Source organism: Eurosta solidaginis, chromosome 3 (genome assembly GCF_040869045.1).
Source record: "Eurosta solidaginis isolate ZX-2024a chromosome 3, ASM4086904v1, whole genome shotgun sequence".
Classification (NCBI taxonomy): domain Eukaryota; kingdom Metazoa; phylum Arthropoda; class Insecta; order Diptera; family Tephritidae; genus Eurosta; species Eurosta solidaginis.
Genome location: NC_090321.1, coordinates 288,836,299 through 288,857,308, shown reverse-complemented (window position 1 = coordinate 288,857,308; position 21,010 = coordinate 288,836,299). Strand labels below are relative to the sequence as shown.

General features: G+C 42.0%; 1 protein-coding gene across 7 annotated transcripts in view; it reads left to right on the top strand.

The window, feature by feature from the left end:
* LOC137245829 (putative ferric-chelate reductase 1 homolog) overlaps positions 1 to 21,010 on the top strand; it is a 279,195-nt gene that overhangs the window by 198,529 nt on the left and 59,656 nt on the right. Inside the window, exon 1 of one of the 7 annotated variants that reach the window (XM_067777051.1) lies at positions 2,042 to 2,073. The exons of the other annotated variants lie outside the window; for them this stretch is intronic. Within the exon in view, the coding sequence (XP_067633152.1) occupies positions 2,057 to 2,073 (17 nt within the window). The 5' untranslated portion in view covers positions 2,042 to 2,056. Of the gene's footprint in view, positions 1 to 2,041; positions 2,074 to 21,010 lie in introns of those variants that run through there. 7 annotated transcript variants of the gene reach the window in all.

Below are 21,010 nucleotides of genomic sequence, written 5' to 3'. Positions count from 1 at the left end.
TATAAGATGGCGCATGTGTGAGGCGTGAAAGTCGGGTATTTATTTTTGGCAGGCTCCCGAGACCACCAACCCGAACACGGTCGGTTGGGTTAGGAGACCGCCAACTGTCGATGCCGGTGTACCGCTCACCATCATTTCGGCGTAAATGTCAGCGCCGAGTGTAAGCCGTATTGGTGATGAGCGGTAGAATTGCGGATCCGCCAGCCGCATGAATTCAAAGGGCGCGGCAATCTTGGGGTCCACATCGGTCGGTGGACTCAAGCGGTAATGGCTTTCGACGACGGCTGCTTGGGTCGTTATGCGCGTCCTTGGCGCTCCAATTGTAAGTCGCGTACAGCTCCGCATCGACGATCGTGCTGGTGGCGCAGGGATCAATAATGGCCCGAACCACGTGTAAATGCCCACGCGATTCAATTCGTACGATGGCCGTCGGCGCAATGGGCACGAAAGGCCGCATGATGGGCGATGGAGAAGCCTGGAGCAGCCGCCCTGTCCGGAAGCCTTCCGGCGTGTCGCTCGTTAGCGTCCTTGTACTTTGAGAGTACTCAAGAGAGTATGGCGTCGATCTTTTTTGCCGCTGCTGTCTCTCGCGTTTGGATGGCTTGGTGGGACCTCGTTGGAGTCCAACGTCACAGCGCCGCCAATTATTTTGATGGTTCCGAGCTTTCTTTACTTCCTCCGCCCTTCGTTCGTGCTGCAACAGCGGTCGGAAACTGCGCATCCCGTTCCTGCTCGTTGACGGTTTCAGTTCTGTTTTTGCTCTCTCTTCCTCCATTTTCGCTCTCTCTTCCTCCACCTGCTGAGCCCAGGACTTTGTCGGCCCCATTAGGTGGATTGACAACGTGTCATCGGACGGGTTGTCGTCGCCAATGGTTGTTGCATCATCGCGTTCAGAAAGACGCTCATCTAGATGGAGCGTGGTGTGGTGCTTTTGCTGGCACCGTTTGCAGCGATATTTGCTATTGCACTTGTCCACGCGGTGGAAGAGCGACAGACAATTGGGACAGTATTTGTGCAACAGCACGGTCCGCAACCTCTCCTCTGGGGATTTTTTCCTGTATTCGGCACAGAGTCGGAGACTATGGTCCCTGCCGCAGAGCTTGCACGCGACGTCGAAACGCTTTGCGCCTCCCTCTGAATTGGCCAATAAGGTTTGATAACGGGTCATGATCTGAAAGAATATTGGTATCATTGATCATGCCCAAACTGAGGTTAGCGGAATGTTGTTTGGGTGGCGTAAACAAAAAGAAAATTATCTCTAATATATTTTCGCAGAAGAAAAAAAAATATTTTATTGAAATAAAATTTAATTGAAATAAAAATTTAAACGCCATAAGTAAATACTTATGCGCGCAAAGAAACGAAGAAAAAACGGATTTAGCACGCATCCATGCGATGTGGCTGGTGCTTTAGCGCCTTGAGTGCATTTTATAATTTATTCTATGTCGGTAGATGTCGCCGAAGTAGTCCTAGTTTTCACAACAAGTGGCCTGCCACCACACGGAACGTTTCGAAACCTGTCTGAAAAGGTATTACAGAGTTGCACTTCCACCATTCAACATTATTTTTGACATGTATTGTCGATAATGTTGAGATTCGTGGAATTAGGTATTTTAAATCTCGACCACATGAATGATTGATCGAGATATGTAATACGCGACATATGTGGCGTGTTGTGCGCGATATTTAGTGCGGAATGTAGTGTGTGACGTGTATTGCGTGACGTGTGGTGCGCGAAATGCTTGCGCATGAGGCCTAACGTTTGTATTGCAATAATCATTGACAGTCGGACATTAAATGTAGAGATTTTTACATCTGCTACGCTTTTCCGTTTCCTGAATGGAAAAAAGAAAAAAAATGTCATTGATTTACGACATGCGGTGAGTATAGTAAAATTTGCTAATTTTAACCTTTTTTCTTCTTTTCATTTATCAATTTTTCTTTTGCATTTTCAGGTTAAAATATTACAATGAACAGTCATATTAACTGAAAATATTTGATATGCTGCGCACAGATGGACTTTCTGATCAAGTTGAGCGTCGTAATGGTTGGATAAATGGTGGGATTTACAAGGTGCTGTTCATTTTAAGATTGTGAAATACGACAGGATTAAGTTCCTAGTGATCCCATTAAAAGACTCAATTGAAGACGAATGAAATTTATGCAAACCATACCACAAGTTTATGGCATTTAAGAATTTTGGCGATTTGGAACATCGTCCATTATTAGTTGATCTCGCCATGGAGGATCAATCACGTCTTGAAAGTGATTTATGGTTCTGCAGAGGGTTTTCATGCGGTCGATTTGGATTCCGTCGAAGTATACGATGTTTATCTTCCTAAACGTGCTCATGATGTAATCATTCCGCATTGTATAGTCGCGCTTCCGAATTCGAATGGCATGCAACTCCTGCTCTGCTACGATAATGAAGGCGTCTACGTAAAGACGGTTGGACGTGTTTCCAAAAACATTGTCTTGCAGTAGGGTGAAATGCCAACTTCTGTAGCCTACATCGGCACTGGACAAATTATGGGCTGGGGCAATAAAGCAATAGAAATTCGCTCAGTAGACAGTGGACACTTGGATGGTGTCTTCATGCACAAAAGGGCAAAACGCTTGAAATTCCTCTGCAAACGCAACGATAAGGTGTTCTTTAGTAGTGCCAAAGGTGCTTCATCGTGTCAACTATACTTTATGACACTCAACAAGCCAGGCATGGCCAATTGGTAATCAGTCAGTACAACAGCGAATTCAAAGGATTCGATGAAGTGATAATTTGCGCAACGTAAAATTATACGATAATTATAAATTATGAGAGCGTAGAAAAATGAACTGGAGTTACGAAACATGCTGATTGATTACGATGACGACACAATCGACTTAGTTTGTTTTCTCGTAATTATAAGAGAATTTTAAAGTAAAATTTATAACCAACATAAAGGTTAAAACAAATGCTAAGTTGCTGCTTAATTTTGCTGCTGAAAATGAAATAAACCTAAATAGGCAGATTTTACGGTATTCATGAAATGAAGTGTTCGATTGGCGGTTTGGCACGCTTTCAAGCGATGCGTGTAAGCCACTATGAACACCTCAAACCAACTGGACAATCTTGTGGGTAAGACATAGTCTTATTAAATGGCGAAAACGTTTAAAACCTGGCGCTCAATGGCGCTGAGGTGACCAAGATTCTCATGCAGCGTGTCCTAGAAGCTGATGGCAAAACCTGTATCGCGTATTAAATTTGCGCCCGGTTCAGGTGAGGACATCGTTTGCCGCAAAGATGGCACATTGATACATTGCCTTATTACGCTGAGAGCATATCCTTGCGGTTAGGTTAGCTATAGTTAATTTTTTTTTAGCTGAGGATAATCCGGATCATGTGCGGCTTACGCTTTCCTACTCCTTAAAGGAAATGAGTAGACAACTACAACCTGCATATAGGCATGTGTTTGAAAATGTTAGGCTGCTTTGTATTCGCAAACCCCTGTCATATAAAGACTGCCATACTCGAATGAGTTATTAAAATCTTAGAAGAAGGATTGACCACTAGATGATTTTTATTTTTTTGTATCTTCTGGTAATACATTTGACCGAAAATCGAAAAAGAAATAATCGGATGAAGAAGCACTCAAGTTAAAGGGAAAACGCGTATTATAGGTAGCAATGAAACGCCCCCTTACATATGGTAGATATAGTGCCGGTGAATGCTTTATTAACGACATATGTATGTACTTCTGAAAACACAAGTAATCCCCACCGAGGGTGGAATATCTGAAAACTTTTGAGGTGAATACGGGTCGTTGTTCTTGTGGTCAGATAAGACTGTAATTTGTTTATAGGTGTTGTCGGTGTTTTATACCAAAATGCCAAAATGCCTCTGCCCGGAGTATAAAGCCATTTTCAAATGGAACTTCAGCACAATCTAACATTGAAGATTAAGATAAACTAAGATTCATTACCAGTTGATTGCAGTTTTATTATTGGTGAATGAGTAAATGCCAAATCTGTTGGAGCTCATAAATTTATACCCTCCGGCACTCCCACTGTTTTGAAAGTACGTTCAGCGGTAATTATAAAAAGGCAGATGCTAGTGTTAGCATACCACTGCCAGTTGTTTTGGATTACATAGGTTTTAAAGTAATACGAGTATATTTATCATGAAAAACGGGTTCGCTTGAACTTCTGAATCTGGAACGTTTAAAACAGGTGGCATGCCTTGTAGATTACTATATGCTGGACAAACTTTAAAAATATGTGCCTTTTTTAAAAGCGAGAAAACAGTTGCGGAAAGTCATACGAGCTTTTATGATTTGTTACAAATATTTGAATACGAAAAGAAATTTGGACGAACGATTGGCACATTCAAATTTAATAGTACTTTTATTGACTACCAGAACATTGCAGAAACATTTCCATATAAACTGACGTGTTATTGGCAAACACATCCATATGCGATTTGGAACCTATACATTTATTTGATTTGGTAGAGGGGCTCGATTCCAAATTTAAAGTCTGAACGATGTTGTTTGATTACAAACTACGCTAAAATGCACGCATTACCAAATGGAATATTTTCCATCTAATACAATTCAGAAAGCCGATGATTCCGTGCATGAAAACCCTTAAAATGTAATCTGTAGATGCTATCATATATCGAAACTTTTTGCCAATAATTTGTATTATACCCAGTAAACGTTCGAAATATGAATCATAAGTGAGTATTCAAGAATAATCACATTTAAGGTACATTTTCCTCCCGACGATGCGTTAGGGTATGTTGGCCTCGTTCAGGGGAACGAGAGCAGGGTTACCGGGGTGTTGGCCTCGTTCGGGGTGAACGAGAGCTGGGTTATTTGGGATGGAGGAATATGGACTATTAAAGTTCATTTTCGTTGTAGTTGGGCGGGATTAGTACCAGTTTCGCGATTGGTCTGCTAATTTGTCCCTTAATTGTATTGACGTCAACAACACTTACACGGTTATCGGAACCTGAATGTGTGTTGACGACTCTCCCCATTCTCCACTCGTTTGGTTATAGGTTATCCTCTTTTATGACGACTAGGTCCCCGGGTTTTAAGTTGGATTGTGGATGTTTCCATTTATACCTTTTCTGGATCTCGGTGAGATATTCCGATTTCCATCTTTTGCAAAAGTTTTGATGAAGGGCTTTCATCTTTTGCCATCGGTTTACAATTGCGGCAGGGTTTTCACTACAATCGAGTTCAGGTGGAGCTAAAAGTTGCCCACCTACGAGAAAATGGCCTGGAGTAAGCGGCTCCAGGTCGGAAGGGTCGTTGGATGAGGGACTTAGAGGTCTCGAGTTGACGCAGGCCTCAATTCGACATAAGAGGGTAGTAAACTCTTCGAAAGTATATTTATGATCGGACGCGATCTTTTTAAAGTGGGTCTTAAAACTTTTTATCCCCGCTTCCCACAAACCTCCCATGTGAGGAGCGCTTGGCGGTATAAAATGCCATTCTAAAGTGTGATGGCTGTATTTATTCAATGTTCCGTCCCTTGCTTCACGCAGAAATGCCTTAAACTCGGATCGTAACATTTTTTGGACAGCCTCACCTGGATACAAATCTGGCGAAGGCAGCTAGGAAGGACCCGGTACTATGCTCGTTTGTCGCTTCTAGATGGATGGCTTTCGTCGAAAAGCAGACAAACAGGCAAACGTATCCTTTTGAAATTCGACATCACCTCCCTCGGTAGGATTTTATATCGAATGGTCCCGCGAAATCTACCCCAGTATTAGTGAAGGCCCTAGTAAAGGTGGTGCGCTCTTTCGGAAGGATCCCCATAAGTTGCGTTTGTGTCCGCTTCCTGTAAATAGTACAGACCTTACAGTTGTGGATAACCGACCTTATCATGACTTTAACGCGTGGGATCCATACTGAGTGCGGATATGACGTAGCATCAGCTGGTTCCCTCCATGCAGGGTGGTCTGATGAGAGGATTGAACTAAGTCTGGATAACCTGCAAGTATAAGGAAGAATAATGGGATGACTTTCGTTATGGGACATGTCTTTGGATACCCCAGTCCGCCCGCAAGTTCGAATGATGCCTTCTTCATCTATATATGGGTTCAGGGGTAAAATCTCACTCTTCCCATTTATTAGTTTTCCTGACTTCAAATTTGCGTACTCTTCTTGATAATGTTGCCTCTGGCATATTGTTATCAATCTTCGTGTTGTTTTTTCTATTTCGTCAGGAGCTATCGAATGAGAATCCCTTTTAAAAGAGGCTTTAGTTGTTGGGTGCGTATTCTAGAAAAACCGAAGAATATAGGATATAACCCGCAAAGCCCTTGGTAAATCGGAAAACCTATCCAGAAGATCAAAGTTATTTTTGACCGAAGTTGTATGAACTTTCACCCTCTTTTCCTCCATATTCGTATTGTAATCTTCTTCTTTTGTTGGCCAATTTTCGTTGTCTTCTTGTAACCAAAAAGGTCCCTGCCACCACAAAGAATTGTCGATTAGATCCGAAGCGAGGAGGCCTCTGCTCGCCAAATCTGCATGGTTTGACGCGGATCCAGTACTGAGTGCGGATATGACGTAGCATCAGCTGGTTCCCTCCATGCAGGGTGGTCTCATGAGAGCAGGCATGCTTAACCAACGAAACGATATCATTTCGTTACGATAATCAACGTTAATAAACGAAACGAAGTCATTTCGTTTCGTTTATTAACGTTAAGATCGTCAAATTAACGAAATGATTTCGTTTCGTTTTCTGCCATATCAAAACGAAATCAAATCGTTTATGTTGATTATTAATTTCAAACTATGCTGGCAAAGCTGATTGATGGCGGAGTCATTAAAGGTGAAAGCATTAGCCAAGCTGATTGCAACTTTTCTCATGAATTTTGACAGTACGAACATTTCTCAGAGTATTTTTGACATTACCACCAACGAATTACACAAACAAATTACATAGTGTTTGTGTGTGTATGTGCGCTCGTTGTTACCTCCTTACGGCTTCACCATGGCTATAGCATTGCCAGCACAATTCAAACATAAAGTATCACGTTTTTGTTAACGTTTTTAACGTTAACGAAAGCTTTTCGTTTCGGTTAAAAACGAGATACAATTTATCTTGATAATTTCTTTATCGATAATATTTCGAAGTGTTTCAACGGAAACGGTGGAAATTTTTTGATAAACGATTAGCTTAACGTTAAGGTGCATCCCTGCATGAGAGGATTGAACTATAAGTCTGGATAACCTGCAAGTATAAGGAAGAATAATGGGATGACTTTCGTTATGGGACATGTCTTTGGATACCCCAGTCCGCCCGTAAGTTCGAATAATGCCTTCTTCATCTATATATGGGTTCAGGGGTAAAATCTCACTCTTCCCATTTATTAGTTTTCCTGACTTCAAATTTGCGTACTCTTCTTGATAATGTTGCCTCTGGAATATTGTTATCAATCTTCGTGTTGTTTTTTCTATTTCGTCAGGAGCTATCGAATGAGAATCCCTTTTAAAAGAGGCTTTAGTTGTTGGGTGCGTATTCTGGAAAAACCGAAGAATATAGGATATAACCCGCAAAGCCCTTGGTAAATCGGAAAACCTATCCAGAAGATCAAAGTTATTTTTGACCGAAGTTGTATGAACTTTCACCCTCTTTTCCTCCATATTCGTATTGTAATCTTCTTTTGTGTTGGCCAATTTTCGTTGTCTTCTTGTAACCAAGAAGGTCCCTGCCACCACAAAGAATTGTCGATTAGATCCGAAGCGAGGAGGCCTCTGCTCGCCAAATCTGCAGGGTTTGACGCGGAGTCTACGTGCCGCCATACTTTGTCTCCAACTTTGTCGATGATTCTCGTTATTCGATGTGCCACAAACGTTGACCACGAACATGGTGGCTTTCGGATCCATGCCAGTACTATCGTCGAATCTGTCCAAAGGGTTACTTTAATATTGGAAAGTTGCATATTTTCTATGGCCGACTCTATGATTTCTGCAAGTAGGACTGCGCCGCAGAGTTCCAATCGTGGCAATTATATAGTCTTGACCGGGGCTACTCTCGTCTTGGCTATCAGCAAGTTGGTGAAGACTTGATCCTTCGTTTGTACCCTCAGGAAGAGAGTGGCGGCATATGCTTTTTCCGAGGCATCGCTGAATCCATGTATTTCGACATTGTCCTTCAATATGTAGTGAACCCATCGCGGTATGCGTATATCGTTGATCTTTTCGTAGTCCGTCATGAATGATTGCCACCGATGTAGAGTAGTTTCAGACACATCTTCATCCCAGCCTGTCCCTTCCAACCAAATATTTTGCATTATTATTTTGGCTACAATTACGACTGGTGCCAGCCAGCCAAGAGGGTCAAAAAGTTTTGCGATCGCAGAAAGTATTGACCTTTTTGTTACGGCATGGTTATTGTCAAAGGGTTTCGTTGTGAAGTAAAAGTAGTCGAAATGGGCGTTCCACCTGATACCGAGTGCTTTTACCATGCTGGTATCTTCAAACTCAAGAAAATCCTCGCTTAATAGGTGTTGCTTCGGTATACCCTGTAGGACTTTCTTGCAGTTGGACGTCCATTTTCGCAGTGGGAAACCTGCCGATTGCAATGCCGATGATATTTCGTCCCTTGCCTTGATTGTAATTTCGATGCTGTGTCCACCGGCGAGTACGTCATCAACGTACATGCAATTTCGCAGGATATCTGCTGCCATTGGATGCGATGTCTCCACGTCATCAGCTAGTTGGTGCAGCGTTCGAATCGCAAGATACGGAGCACAATTAACCCCAAAGGTTACCGTTTTCAATTCATAAATGTTAATTGGGTTTTTGGGGCATTTGCGAAATATGATTCGCTGGTACTTTGTTTGATTTTCATTAACCCATATTTGGCGGTACATTTTCTCTATATCGCTGTTAAATACGTATTTGAACAGCCGCCAACGTAGTATAAGGATTGTCAGGTCGGATTGAAGAATCGGACCTGGATATAAGGCATCATTTAGACTTTTGCCATTAGTGGTAGAACAAGATGCATTAAATACGACTCTGACTTTTGTCGTTGTACTTCCCTCCTTTATAACAGCATGGTGAGGTAGGAAGTAAAAGTCATTTGAGTCTGGCGAAATATTGCCTATTTGCTTCATGTGCCCTAAGGTTTCATATTCGGATACAACTCTATTGTATTCCGTTTGAAGGACTGGGGTTTTTCGCAAGTCGTGTCTCGTTGCGATAGAATTGAGAGCACGCACTTCTTAATGAGGGGCCTAAGTTAAACTCTTTCCTAAAGGGTAAGGAGACTATGTATTTGCCATCGTTGTTCCGAACTGTTGTGGATTTGTATAGCTCCTCGCAGTAAGTGTCATCGTTTTTGAAGCTCCTCTTCTTTGGCATTTCCTCTATCTCTCAGAAAAACGCCAGTTGTTTGTCTAAAGTGACCTCGTTAAAATATGAAACTAGGGTCTCATTTGTATCAACCGCATCTGTCCGGCCTGTCAAAATCCAGCCTGACACCGTTTCCTGTACTATTAATGTGTTTAGCACATCTTTCCTAATGCCGCCTAACATAATTTGGGGGTATATGTCTCCGCCCAGAATTAGATCGACTGGCTCATTGACAAAGAATCGTTTGTCAGCCAGTACTAAGTCAGGGAATGCTTGCCTAGTCATTGCGTTTATTTGGCAAGTTGGAAGATTCCCTGTCAATTGTGGTAAAACCAGCATGATCGTATTGATCTTGATTAATGGGTCGGTTGGTGACCGCAGTTGTATGTTGCACGCTTCTTTTACTTGTGCAGACATTGTATTATTGATGCCCGAAACTTGGGCATGCAGGTGTTTGGATGGCAGATTAATTCTGCGCTTTAGTTTCTCGGTAATGAATGAACATGAACACCATTAAAATGAATATTAACTTGAGGTGTCCCTAGTAATACCCCTTTATTTGTATTAGCAAAACATGAGTTCACATTATTAATCGGAGCATTTTCTCTTTCAGCATTGCGTCGTATTTGAGCTTCCCGTGAGATAGATGCTCCGAAAGTGTCAGAAGTATTTGTTGGTTTTGGGTGACTCGAAATATGAAGCAGCGTATGATGTCTTAAATGACATGTGGCACAGTTCATTTGACTGGTGCACTTTGTTACCGAATGGCCAGCAGAAAGGCAGTTTACATCCACGGCTGCTCTTAATTTGTTCAAACCGTTTATTGGGTGTTAAACGTAAGAACTTTTCACACTTTGAAATTCGATGTGCAGGACTTTTGCACATCTTACACGTAGATTTGGCTACACTTGCACTTGCCTGGTAGGACCCTAATCGTTTCGACGATGTATCTGCCGAGGAACGAGAAGCATGTGGCTTAGAGGGTTTTGAAACCGTATCCCCTCTTATATCTACGACAGTTTCCATCGTTTGGAATCTGCTGGATAAGAATTTATCCATGTCTGCCCATTTTGAAATTTCTGTTTTATTTTCTATGGTTTGTTCCCATAGAGCCAGTGTGGTTTCTGGCAGTTTTGTGGAGCACAAATACGTTAGAATTGCATCCCAGTTTGATATGTCAATCTTGTGACATTGAAGCGCTGAGATACAATTGTTTATTTCACGTTGCAGTTTTTTAATGGAGCTACCGCATTCACTCTCAACTGCTTTTAAACTAAAAAGAATTTTTAATTGGGCATTGACCAAGATACGTTTGTTTTCGTATCGGTCACATAAATTTTTCCACGCTGAACAATTTTGGTCTCCCTTCGCTACACTCTTCACTTTCGCACAAAGAAAAAGATGTTTCAGTTTTTTTTTTCATAAAACGTTATAAATTTAAACTTTTTAATTTCTTCTTTAGTTGTCCATGATTTTACAAAATTCACTTTGCACAGAAAACTTGATTGATTAGATTAACTTTAAACTTTAAAAAAATAACTTTGGATATTATAAAAAATATATGTTATAATTGTATATGTTGTTAAAACGTTAAAGAAAGGATCGCGTCCGCGTTTGCCGAGTGATAGTACTTGACTGGTTTGACCAAATATCGTTGACGACGATGGCAGTGGTCGCTCGTTGGTGTCTTCCACTTCGCCGCGCACGGCTGCGCATACGTATATTTTGACGCCGTCTAAATATTTGTGAAGGCGGCTTATACATCCTGCCCGCCCTGCAGGGAGGTGCTTGTAAGCACCTTCTGCAGCTCCTGCAAGGCGCGGATGGTGGTATCCAAAGCGCGACTGGTATTGCGCCGTTGGCCTTGCGCCGTTTGCAGGCCGTCTGGGGTGCGCGCGATCGTGCGCTTGACCGTCCGTTTTGGTTTTGGGGTTGCTGCGGGTTTGGTCGCAGGGTGCGCCTTTTGTGCCCTACAGGCGCAGGTGGAGTTTCTCTCTTCATTCTTCTTTTTCGGCCTGGGTTTCGGCTTCCGGGATGCTTGCTGTGTTGGGACCTTTCCTTGACCACGTTGACTTTTCGGTCCATTGTGCAGGAGGGTGTGATGCGCCAGACCGCACATTTTGCACAACCCTCGGGAGTCGCATTCACCCGTTGTATGCGTGAGGGCTAAGCAATTATAGCAATAGCCCTGTGCCCTGGCCACGGTAGCACGCTGCGGTGGCCGCATCGCCTTAAAATCCGGGCAGGTCCGCAGCGCGTGGTAGCGGTGGCAGAGCCGACACTGGAGGCAGTTATCGGTCTCTGCTGTGGGAGCCAGTGGACATGCTGGTCGAGATGCCATGATGGTGTCGTCCTGAAAGCATAAGAGCAGAGAGAGAAACGAGAAGTAGTTGGATACAGCGGATGATACGGAAATTTAATTATACAGGGGAAACGTATATAAGTTAGAGCGCTGTGCTCGAAGAGTACTCCACTGGAAGAAAGCACAGTTTAACTAAGGGGCGCATGACAAGCCCATTTTGGGTGCGAACCTCTACAACCCGAACATGGTTGTCAGATCCGAGGCGAACGTTCTCGATTCGTCCCAGACGCCACTCGGTGGGTGGGAGTGAATCTTCTTTAATTACGACGAGGTCGCCTGGTTGAGGATTTCGCTGTGGCGTTTGCCATTTATAGCGTTTCTGAAGGTCCTTCAAATAACCCTCTTTCCAGCGTCGACTGAATTGGTGATGAAGCGATTTGAGCTTTTCCCATCGATTTATCCAGGAGAGGTCTTCCGCGTTTGGCTCAGGAATGGCTAATAGCGGTGCACCTCGAAGGAAGTGACCCGGAGTGAGCGCTGTGAAGTCAGCTGGGTCCTGGGATAGTGAGGTGAGAGGCCTCGAATTGAGAACTGCTTCAATACGCACCAACAGCGTCGTGAATTCTTCGAAAGTAAACTTGTGGGATGCAGCGGTTTTTTTGAGGTGGGTTTTAAAACTTTTTACTGCGGATTCCCACAAGCCGCCCATATGAGGGGCGCTGGGTGGAATATACTGCCAGTTTATTCCCTGAGGGGCATATTTCTGTGCTATGTCCGCAGAGCATTCGTTAAGAAATTTAATGAACGTTTTACCATTGTCGCTCATCATTTTTGAGGGATAACCTCGTCTGCCAACGAATCGGGCGAATGCTGCTCGAAAGGCTTCAGTAGTAAGGTCCGAGCATAGCTCGAGGTGTACTGCCTTTGTGGAAAAACAGACGAATACAGCCACGTACCCTTTTATGATAGTGGTCGACCTCAGAACCGATGCTTTTATTTGGAATGGACCTGCAAAGTCTACTCCTGTTGTGGAAAAGGGGAGTGAGAAATTGCAGCGCTCAGGTGGTAGAGCTGCCATTATTTGCGTGCGCGTTTTCTGTTTGAAAAGCGTGCAAGATTTGCATTGAAAAATGCATTTCTTTATAAGAGGCTTTAGTTTTGGTACGTAGTACTCTTGCCTCACCATTTGGAGCATTAACCGCATTTCTGCATGAAGAAGCAGGCGGTGTAAGAACTCCAGATACAACTGGCAGAGCCTTGAATCCGGAGGAAGGATTACTGGATGCTTCTCGTTGTATTGCATTGTAGAATGTTCCAATCTTCCACCGATACGTAGGAGCCCGTATCCATCCAGAAATGGGTCAAGAGCCAGAAGGGAACTCTTTTTGCTTATTGGCATATTGTTTTGTAAGGCGCTCTTTTCTGCCCCGAAATGGCGAGATTGTGCCAATGCCACAAGCCTCGTTTTCACATGTTGCAACTCTTTGTACGTCAGATGGGGATTATGTGTTGTTGCCACCGATTTGGATTTGTTGCAGGCATTGTTCGCAAAGCGGAACACGTATGCAATCACACGGAGGGCTCGAGAGTATGAGGAGAAACGTTGAAGAATGTCGTCCTCTTCCTTGAGTGCGTGATATGCTTCGACCTTGCGTTTCTCGGGTGGAGAAGCGCTACCTGCTTTCGGCTTTGGCCATGCCGAAATGTGGCAAGAAAGCCATTGTGGTCCGTGCCACCAAAGTGAAGAGCCTATCAAATAATGCGGCTTGCAACCACGTGTGCCAAGATCAGCAGGGTTATCTTGGCTAGATACGTGGCGCCAGGTGCCGCTAGGAAGATATTCTCGAATTTGAGAGGTACGGTTGGCCACATAAGTTTTCCAGGTCGATGGAGATTTCTCTAGCCAAGCTAGTACAATCTCAGAACCTGACCATAAGAATATGTTGCATGCTTGTAAGTCGAGCTGTTTTCGAACAGTTGAAGCCAGTTTTGCGAGTAGGACTGCACCACATAGCTCTAAGCGGGGTAAGCTTACAGTTTTTATGGGGGCAACTTTGCCTTTCGCAACCAAAAGAGAAGATTTTATTTGGTTGCCCACATGTGTGCGGATGTAAATCGCTGCGCAATATGCTTTTTCCGAGGCATCACAGAACCCGTGGATTTGAGTGTCTTGCCCTGGAACGACATTAACCCATCGATGGATTTCGATGTGGCAAACATCTGGCAGATTTTCTGCGAAATGTTGCCATTTTGATAATGTTGCGGGCTTGGCGCTTTCATCCCAATCGCTGCCATCCAGCCAGATTTCTTGGAGAAGCATCTTGGCCTGGATCATAACTGGCGACAGCCATCCTGCCGGGTCAAAAAGTTTTGCAACAGAAGATAAAATTTGTCGCTTTGTGACCGCATTTTGGGTGTGTTCCGGCAGAATGGTGTATGAAAATTTGTCCGTGAGCGCGTTTCATCGAATGCCAAGAGTTTTGGTATTGGAAGTGCTCTCAAATTTTAAGAAGTTGGAGTCTAGAAGATCCTCCTTCGGAAACTGTTCTAATATGGCCGGGTGATTAGCCGTTAGTTTCTTTAGTATGAAACCAGCTGATTTTAGGGCGGTTATCACTTGAACGAGTGATTCAGTGGCGTTATCGATGGTATGACTTCCGGATAGGATGTCGTCGACATACGTTTGCGTCTTGAGAATTGTTGCAGCCAACGGCAATGTCGCTTTCGTGTCATCGGATAGTTGATGCAACGTACGAATAGCGAGATATGGTGCACAATTGACGCCGAATGTAACCGTTTTTAGATTGAAATCGCTAACATTGGAGTTGGCCGATTTGCGAAATAGGATTCGCTGAAAATCTTTGTCGTTCTCGTGTATAAGGATCTGACGGTACATTTTTTCAATATCTCCATTGAACACATACTTATGCATGCGCCACTGTAGAATTAGTAGCATGAGATCTGGTTGGAGAGTTGGACCAGTGTATAGCACGTCATTCAGGGATTTTCCTGACCCAGATTTTTTAGAGGCGTTGAAAACCACACGAACTTTGGTGGTGACCTTATCTGGTTTGACTACCGCATGATGTGGCAAGTAAAATGAGAAGACCTTGCCATTCGAAGTTATTTCGCATGGGTCGGCAGATTCCATATGATCAAGGTCGAGATATTCTTGCAACACATTGTTGTGCATTGTACCTAACTCCCCCTTTTTCTGAAGCGATCGCTCCATGCTGAAAAACTGGAATTTCCTCCTCTTCCCAAAATTTTCTCAGTTGAGAACTGAGGGTCTCGTTTGACGCTTGGACTTGCGTCGAGAATGACACAACATTTGCAGTTATTGGACCACTGAGAATCCAACCAAAAATGGTTTGTTGCGCAAGTATGCTACCGCACACCTTTTTTATACATTCCAGCAGAATTTGTGGAAGTATGTCGCTGCCAATGACCATGTCAGTCTGACCTGGTATGTGGCAACTGGGGTCAGCGAGCTCAAGGAGTTTGAACTGCTGCCAGATTTTGCGACTAATGGTGGATGTTGGCAGATTTTTTGTCAATTGCGGCAACACAATGGCATGAGCCTTTATCCTTTTCATGGCCTTGGATGCAACCAGTGTCAAAGGACAAAGCTTGGAGGACTTTTGTACGACTTGTCCACCCATGCCAGAGATTTCGAACTTTGAATGTTCGAATGGAAGTTTCAACCGTTTTTGAACTTTCGAGGAAATGAAAGTTCTTTCCGAGCCCTGATCAATAAGGGCTCTCAGTTGAAATAATTCCTCTTCGTGTTCGACTGCAACCATAGCAGTAGGAAGGAGAATTTGGTTATCATTGGCTGCATGCAATGATTGAACCGGTGCGTGTTTTGAACAACACGGTAGCTCGCTAGAATCGGAGCTATTCTGCGTTTGTCGAACGGGAGATGTTGACTCAGCAGTTGTGTGCTGCACGTTTAGTGCATTCGTTCGCGGGGTGGAACGTGGAGCTTGTGGGCTCGTATGCAACAGCGTGTGATACCGTTGATGACATGTCGAACATGACCACTTGCTCGTGCACTCATTGATGATATGAGTGCTGCTAAGGCAGTTTGTACACAGCTTAGCTTGGTTTACGAATTTTGTCCGGTTTTGCACAGACATTCGCTTGAAACGTGGACAGAATGTAATAAGGTGCGGGGAGTTGCAACATTGGCAAGTTTCCTTTTTAGATTCTGCCACAAGGGTTTGCGTCCTGTTGAAGGACCTGTTTTGCGCAGAATTTTGATGAGCGACTGGCTTTTGTTTGCTTGGTTGAAGCCTATTGACCCTTTCAACGACTTCGTATCTCGAGGTGAGAAAGTCGTTCATTTGTGACCATGAGGGTAGATCTCTTCGAGAAGAGAGAGATTGTTCCCAAAGTGACAGTGTTGTTTCGGGGAGCTTTGATGAACAAATGTACACCAGAATCGGATCCCAAATGTCTGTCGTAACTCCTTGCGAGTGAAGGACGGATAGGCTGTTGTTGATTGTATTTTGCAATTTCTGAAGTTGCTCACTGTTTTCGGATTGAACAGTGGCAAGAGTCAGTAAGGATTTTATCTGGTTGTCAACCAAGATACGCTTGTTTTCGTATCGTGACCGTAAAGCTTCCCAGACAAGGTCAAAGTTATCATCGCTCAACGCATATTGCTTGACGATGGAGCCGGCTTTGCCTTGCGTTTTGTACCGGAGATGGTACAATTTCTGAGCACGGGAGAGCCTTGGGTGGTTAATGTACACCGCTGTGAACATATCACGAAAAGCGGGCCATTCCTCATAGCCACCATAAAAGGTATCCGTGTCGCATGCTGGGACTTTGAGGTAAATATTTGCCTCAGCCGGGGGTTGTTCCACGCGGGGTGGTGGACTCGGCGTTGCCATCATTTTGATCAATGAAAGTTGATCGGCAATTTTTGCTTTAGTCCCTTCATACGTATCAAGGCAGGCGCATTGTTTGCCTTGCACTGAACTCTTGAAGTCTTCAGGGAAACTTTCGTCTGGTTTCGAAAAAACCAGATCGTAAACCGATTGAAGTCGTGCCCAATAATCATCTAGTGATTTGTCCTTTATCATGAGATACGATTCAGTGTGATCCTGAATCCGTGCTTCGTTGAATTTTGCACAGTATCTCATCAGATTGTCACTTTCCGCGATGAACTTTTGCGCGGATGGGTCAACTGATTTGGATTTCCGGGGGGATGTTGACCTTTCCTTGGCCGTTTCTTCCTTTGGGTCACCTTTTGGTTTTGTCCCGGTTTCGGACGTTTTTGGGGGACTGCGAGGCATTTTGTGCAAACTTTTGGGTTTTCACCAAAAAAAAACCGAATAAAATATTTGTCCGCTCAGAGAACGTTCGCAAAATTCGAAGATGGTAAACTCTTCGTGCCACAGAAATTTAAAAAGGGGAATTTAAATTGGTGGCGGTGTTTGTGTTTTTTTTTTTTTAACAATAGAGTCAAGCACGGACAACGGGACGTTCCTTAAATGATTTAAATCCTCGAAATTTAATAGGATGTATATTGTTTTGTAAAAACAAAAGGTATAAAATTTAAAAAAAATCACAAACACTTTTCACTTATATATACGTGTAAATATACGTGTGGAAATAAACGTGTATTTGTAAATTACTGGTATATATAGGTATGTATATATTAGAAAATAATAATATGTACTTGAAGTTTGTATGGATATTTTTTTGAAAGTTCCTATAGGGACGAAAATATCTCAAACTTAGTTTTGTACGCCAGAATAAGTACAAATGTACGTGCGCAATATACAAACGTATGTATGTATATATTTGTTTGTGCGAACGTATGCACGAGAATCAGATGAGCTTCTCTGTTTATGTTTACAAACAGAAGAGTTTGTTTTGATTCGCTTCTTCGTCGCTTTAATGTTTCTTTGTGAAGCTGAGTGCGCTTGATTGCACTGTTGGGAGAGTGCAACAAAGAAAGATGAAAAAATTGCAAATATGTGAGAGGGTGAGAAATTTGATCAGCAGTACACAGCCCTCGTTGCTAATGTAGCTATATGTGCTGGCGGAATGTCGTTGCTGCTGCTTGGTGCCTTTGGAGATGATTTTTGATGATGATTTTTTCCAAAATTTTACTCTTTTTAAACCCGTGTTAAAAAAAAATTTATTTTCGCAAATTTTTGTGAATATATGTAAGTGTTTGTGTACCCACAATTTTCAAAAATATTTTTGTTTTTAAATTTTTAATGTTTTCGCAATTTTTTTGTTTTTGAATGCGAGTGTATGTGTGTGTATTTTTATTTTTTTTTTTTATTTGTTTTTTAACCAAGTACTTAGAGCTTCGTTCGCCGATTTAAAGAAAAATATAAACAAAAGCTCGATTTTACTTTTAATTTTTGTTCTTTGCAATTATATTTCAAAGAAGAATTTTTTTTTTTGTTGAATTTGTAAATTTGTATTTAATTTTTTTTTTTATAGGTATGTGAGTATATATGTATTCAAAAATCCACTGTGTATAATATTGTTTTAAATTTTGTTGTCACTTGAAAACTGTTTGCACATTTGTGTATTTTTTTGTACGAACGAATATTCGATTTAATAAAATTTTTTAGTTTGTAATTTTTAGGGCGGGCCAAAGATGGCTGCGAAGGACCATGAACAATTTTGGTCTCCCTTCGCTACACTCTTCACTTTCGCACAAAGAAAAAGATGTTTCAGTTTTTTTTTTTCATAAAACGTTATAAATTTAAACTTTTTAATTTCTTCTTTAGTTGTCCATGATTTTACAAAATTCACTTTCCACAGAAAACTTGATTGATTAGATTAACTTTAAACTTTAAAAAAATAACTTTGGATATTATAAAAAATATATGTTATAATTGTATATGTTGTTGGAACGTTAAAGAAAGGATCGCGTCCGCGTTTGCCGAGTGATAGTACTTGACTGGTTTGACCAAATATCGTTGACGACGATGGCAGTGGTCGCTCGTTGGTGTCTTCCACTTCGCCGCGCACGGCTGCGCATACGTATATTTTGACGCCGTCTAAATATTTGTGAAGGCGGCTTAGACACACGCTGTATCGAAACCGTCTGTCGTTAAGGAACACCGTTCCACTATTTCTTTGGCCTCCCCTTGGGTTTTTTGCCTTAAATAGTATAGTTTTTGTACTGCATGGAGTTTACTATTATTAATATATATAGCAGTGAACATGTCCCTAAAAGACGGCCATGAAATATAGTCACCTTTGAAAATATCCGTATCACACGCTGGCAGGCGCACATGATATTCCATATTATCTGAGACATCTACTTTCTTATCTTTCTTTTCAAATTCTTCCAAAAGCCCATCTATTGCCGCCTGACACTTTAGGAAGCTGAAATAGCACATTTTATATTAGGGAGTGTTTACTGTGTTGTGAAGGTGACATATCGTGGAAGTCATTTTCATACTCGGTCACTGCATCTGCTTGGCGTGTATAGGTCTCCATTGTGGATAAAAATAAAAACCCAAAGGTTTATACAAAAATTAAAAGGAAATTGCCTTTGCAGAGAGTAGTGAGTGAAAATGTCGCCAAAGACAGAACTTGGAAGTGATAATGTGACAAGTGAAAAGATTTGGTGTATGCGTATGTATATATAAATTTGCCAATAAGCAAGAAGAACAGTGAATATTCTAATTATGTAAGCCGATAAGTTATGGCTAAAGTGGAAAAAAGGACTGTATTGAGGCTTGTGTGCTAAGTGGGATAAGTACAATTTCGTGGTGGCAACGGCGCGCACCCACGTAAATATTAAAAGAAGGTGGAAAAATGGTGATAGTGAAAGAACAAACGAATCACACGTTATGGACTTTAAATAGCCTAATGAAGGACTGTATTCAACTTTGATCTTGTCCAGTGATCTTTTATATCTCACCAAAAAAATAGATCAGTCTAAACTGATATTTGTATTGCCGCAAGTGGAGATAATAAATTCTTCAATTTTTTGAAAAATTGTATGAGAAATAAGCCTATTGGCCACCTAAACAACAACAATTATATGTGTGTGTAAACTAAGTGCACTTTGTATTATAGCACCAAGATAAAATGCGATCGTATTGCCCGTGTAAATAAGCGCAAGTGATTTTTATGTGGGAAAATTTGTTTGATTGAATGTGCGCGCACATCACAATTAAATTTTTTGTTTAAGTAACCTTAATAAATCAAAATTTTGTGCTGTGGATTAAATGAATTTTTTCAGATAAATCCTGCAAAGGTGAAAGTAAAAAAGTGGCGCTAAGCGGTGTTTAGGTTGTGTAAACTTTTTAGAGCAGTGTTGTGCTACCTTGAGCTGTGTCCGGAAAATCTTACCGCGGGTGGGGGATTATTCCGGATAGTCACAAGGCATGATGCACAAACTTTAAGTAACTTCGTTAAGCGCTTTTTTTCTATTTTTGCACGAAATATAAATTTTTCACTTAACACTCACTTGCACTTTTTTGATGGGAAAGAACCAATTTATAATTTATTTTGAAATATTTCTTTTTTTTTTAACAACAAAAAAGCACTACCTCGCACGGAATAAACCACGTACCTTTTAATTAATTTGTCGATCCGAAATAATGGAATCTAATTTTTTTTCCGTGTTGTTGATGTTGGTGTTGCCAAAAGGTTGTTGTGTGCAAACGCTGACGATTATATTATCACGATCGTAAATGCGTGTTTGGTGGATCTGCTTCCTTGATTATCACGAAATTTGAACGGTGCTTCTGAGTAATGGCCTAGGGAGAGGAGTGGACTGTAATTATGTCACTGGTTCTCTTTACCGGCGTGGTAAGGACCATGTACAAATGCGTGGTGGCAACGGCGCGCACCCACGTATTTGTTAAAGATTAGTTAAGGCGAAAAAAGAGGAAGAAAATAAAAACACCAAAAGGGTTTCGTATTAATAAAAAGGAATTCACAGTGTGCTTTTATTTATATAAATACAACAAGTGTTAAGAAATGGTTTAACAAATGTTGTGGAAAATGATATATATGTAATAATAATTATGAAAATTTGCACTTACGTGAACGTGTGATTACGTGTACCTTTGCTGGCTGCTGGATTCAAAGAGGACGAGACTCTTTGCTACATGAGCCAATGAACCCACGATACAGCTCCTTCGTTGGGTTTCCCGGCAACAAAGTTGCTGTACCGCGGGCTCACAGCGGTAAAAATCTAAAATACATACGTACCACCACTCGCACATGCCTGTGTGTATTAGTGATCACAAGCATATGTGGGTGGTAGTAAACGAAGAAAAATAACTAAGAAAATTATGTTACGAGGGAGGGGAGATATATTTAGGCCTGTGGCCTAAACAGGCCATTTTTTATACCA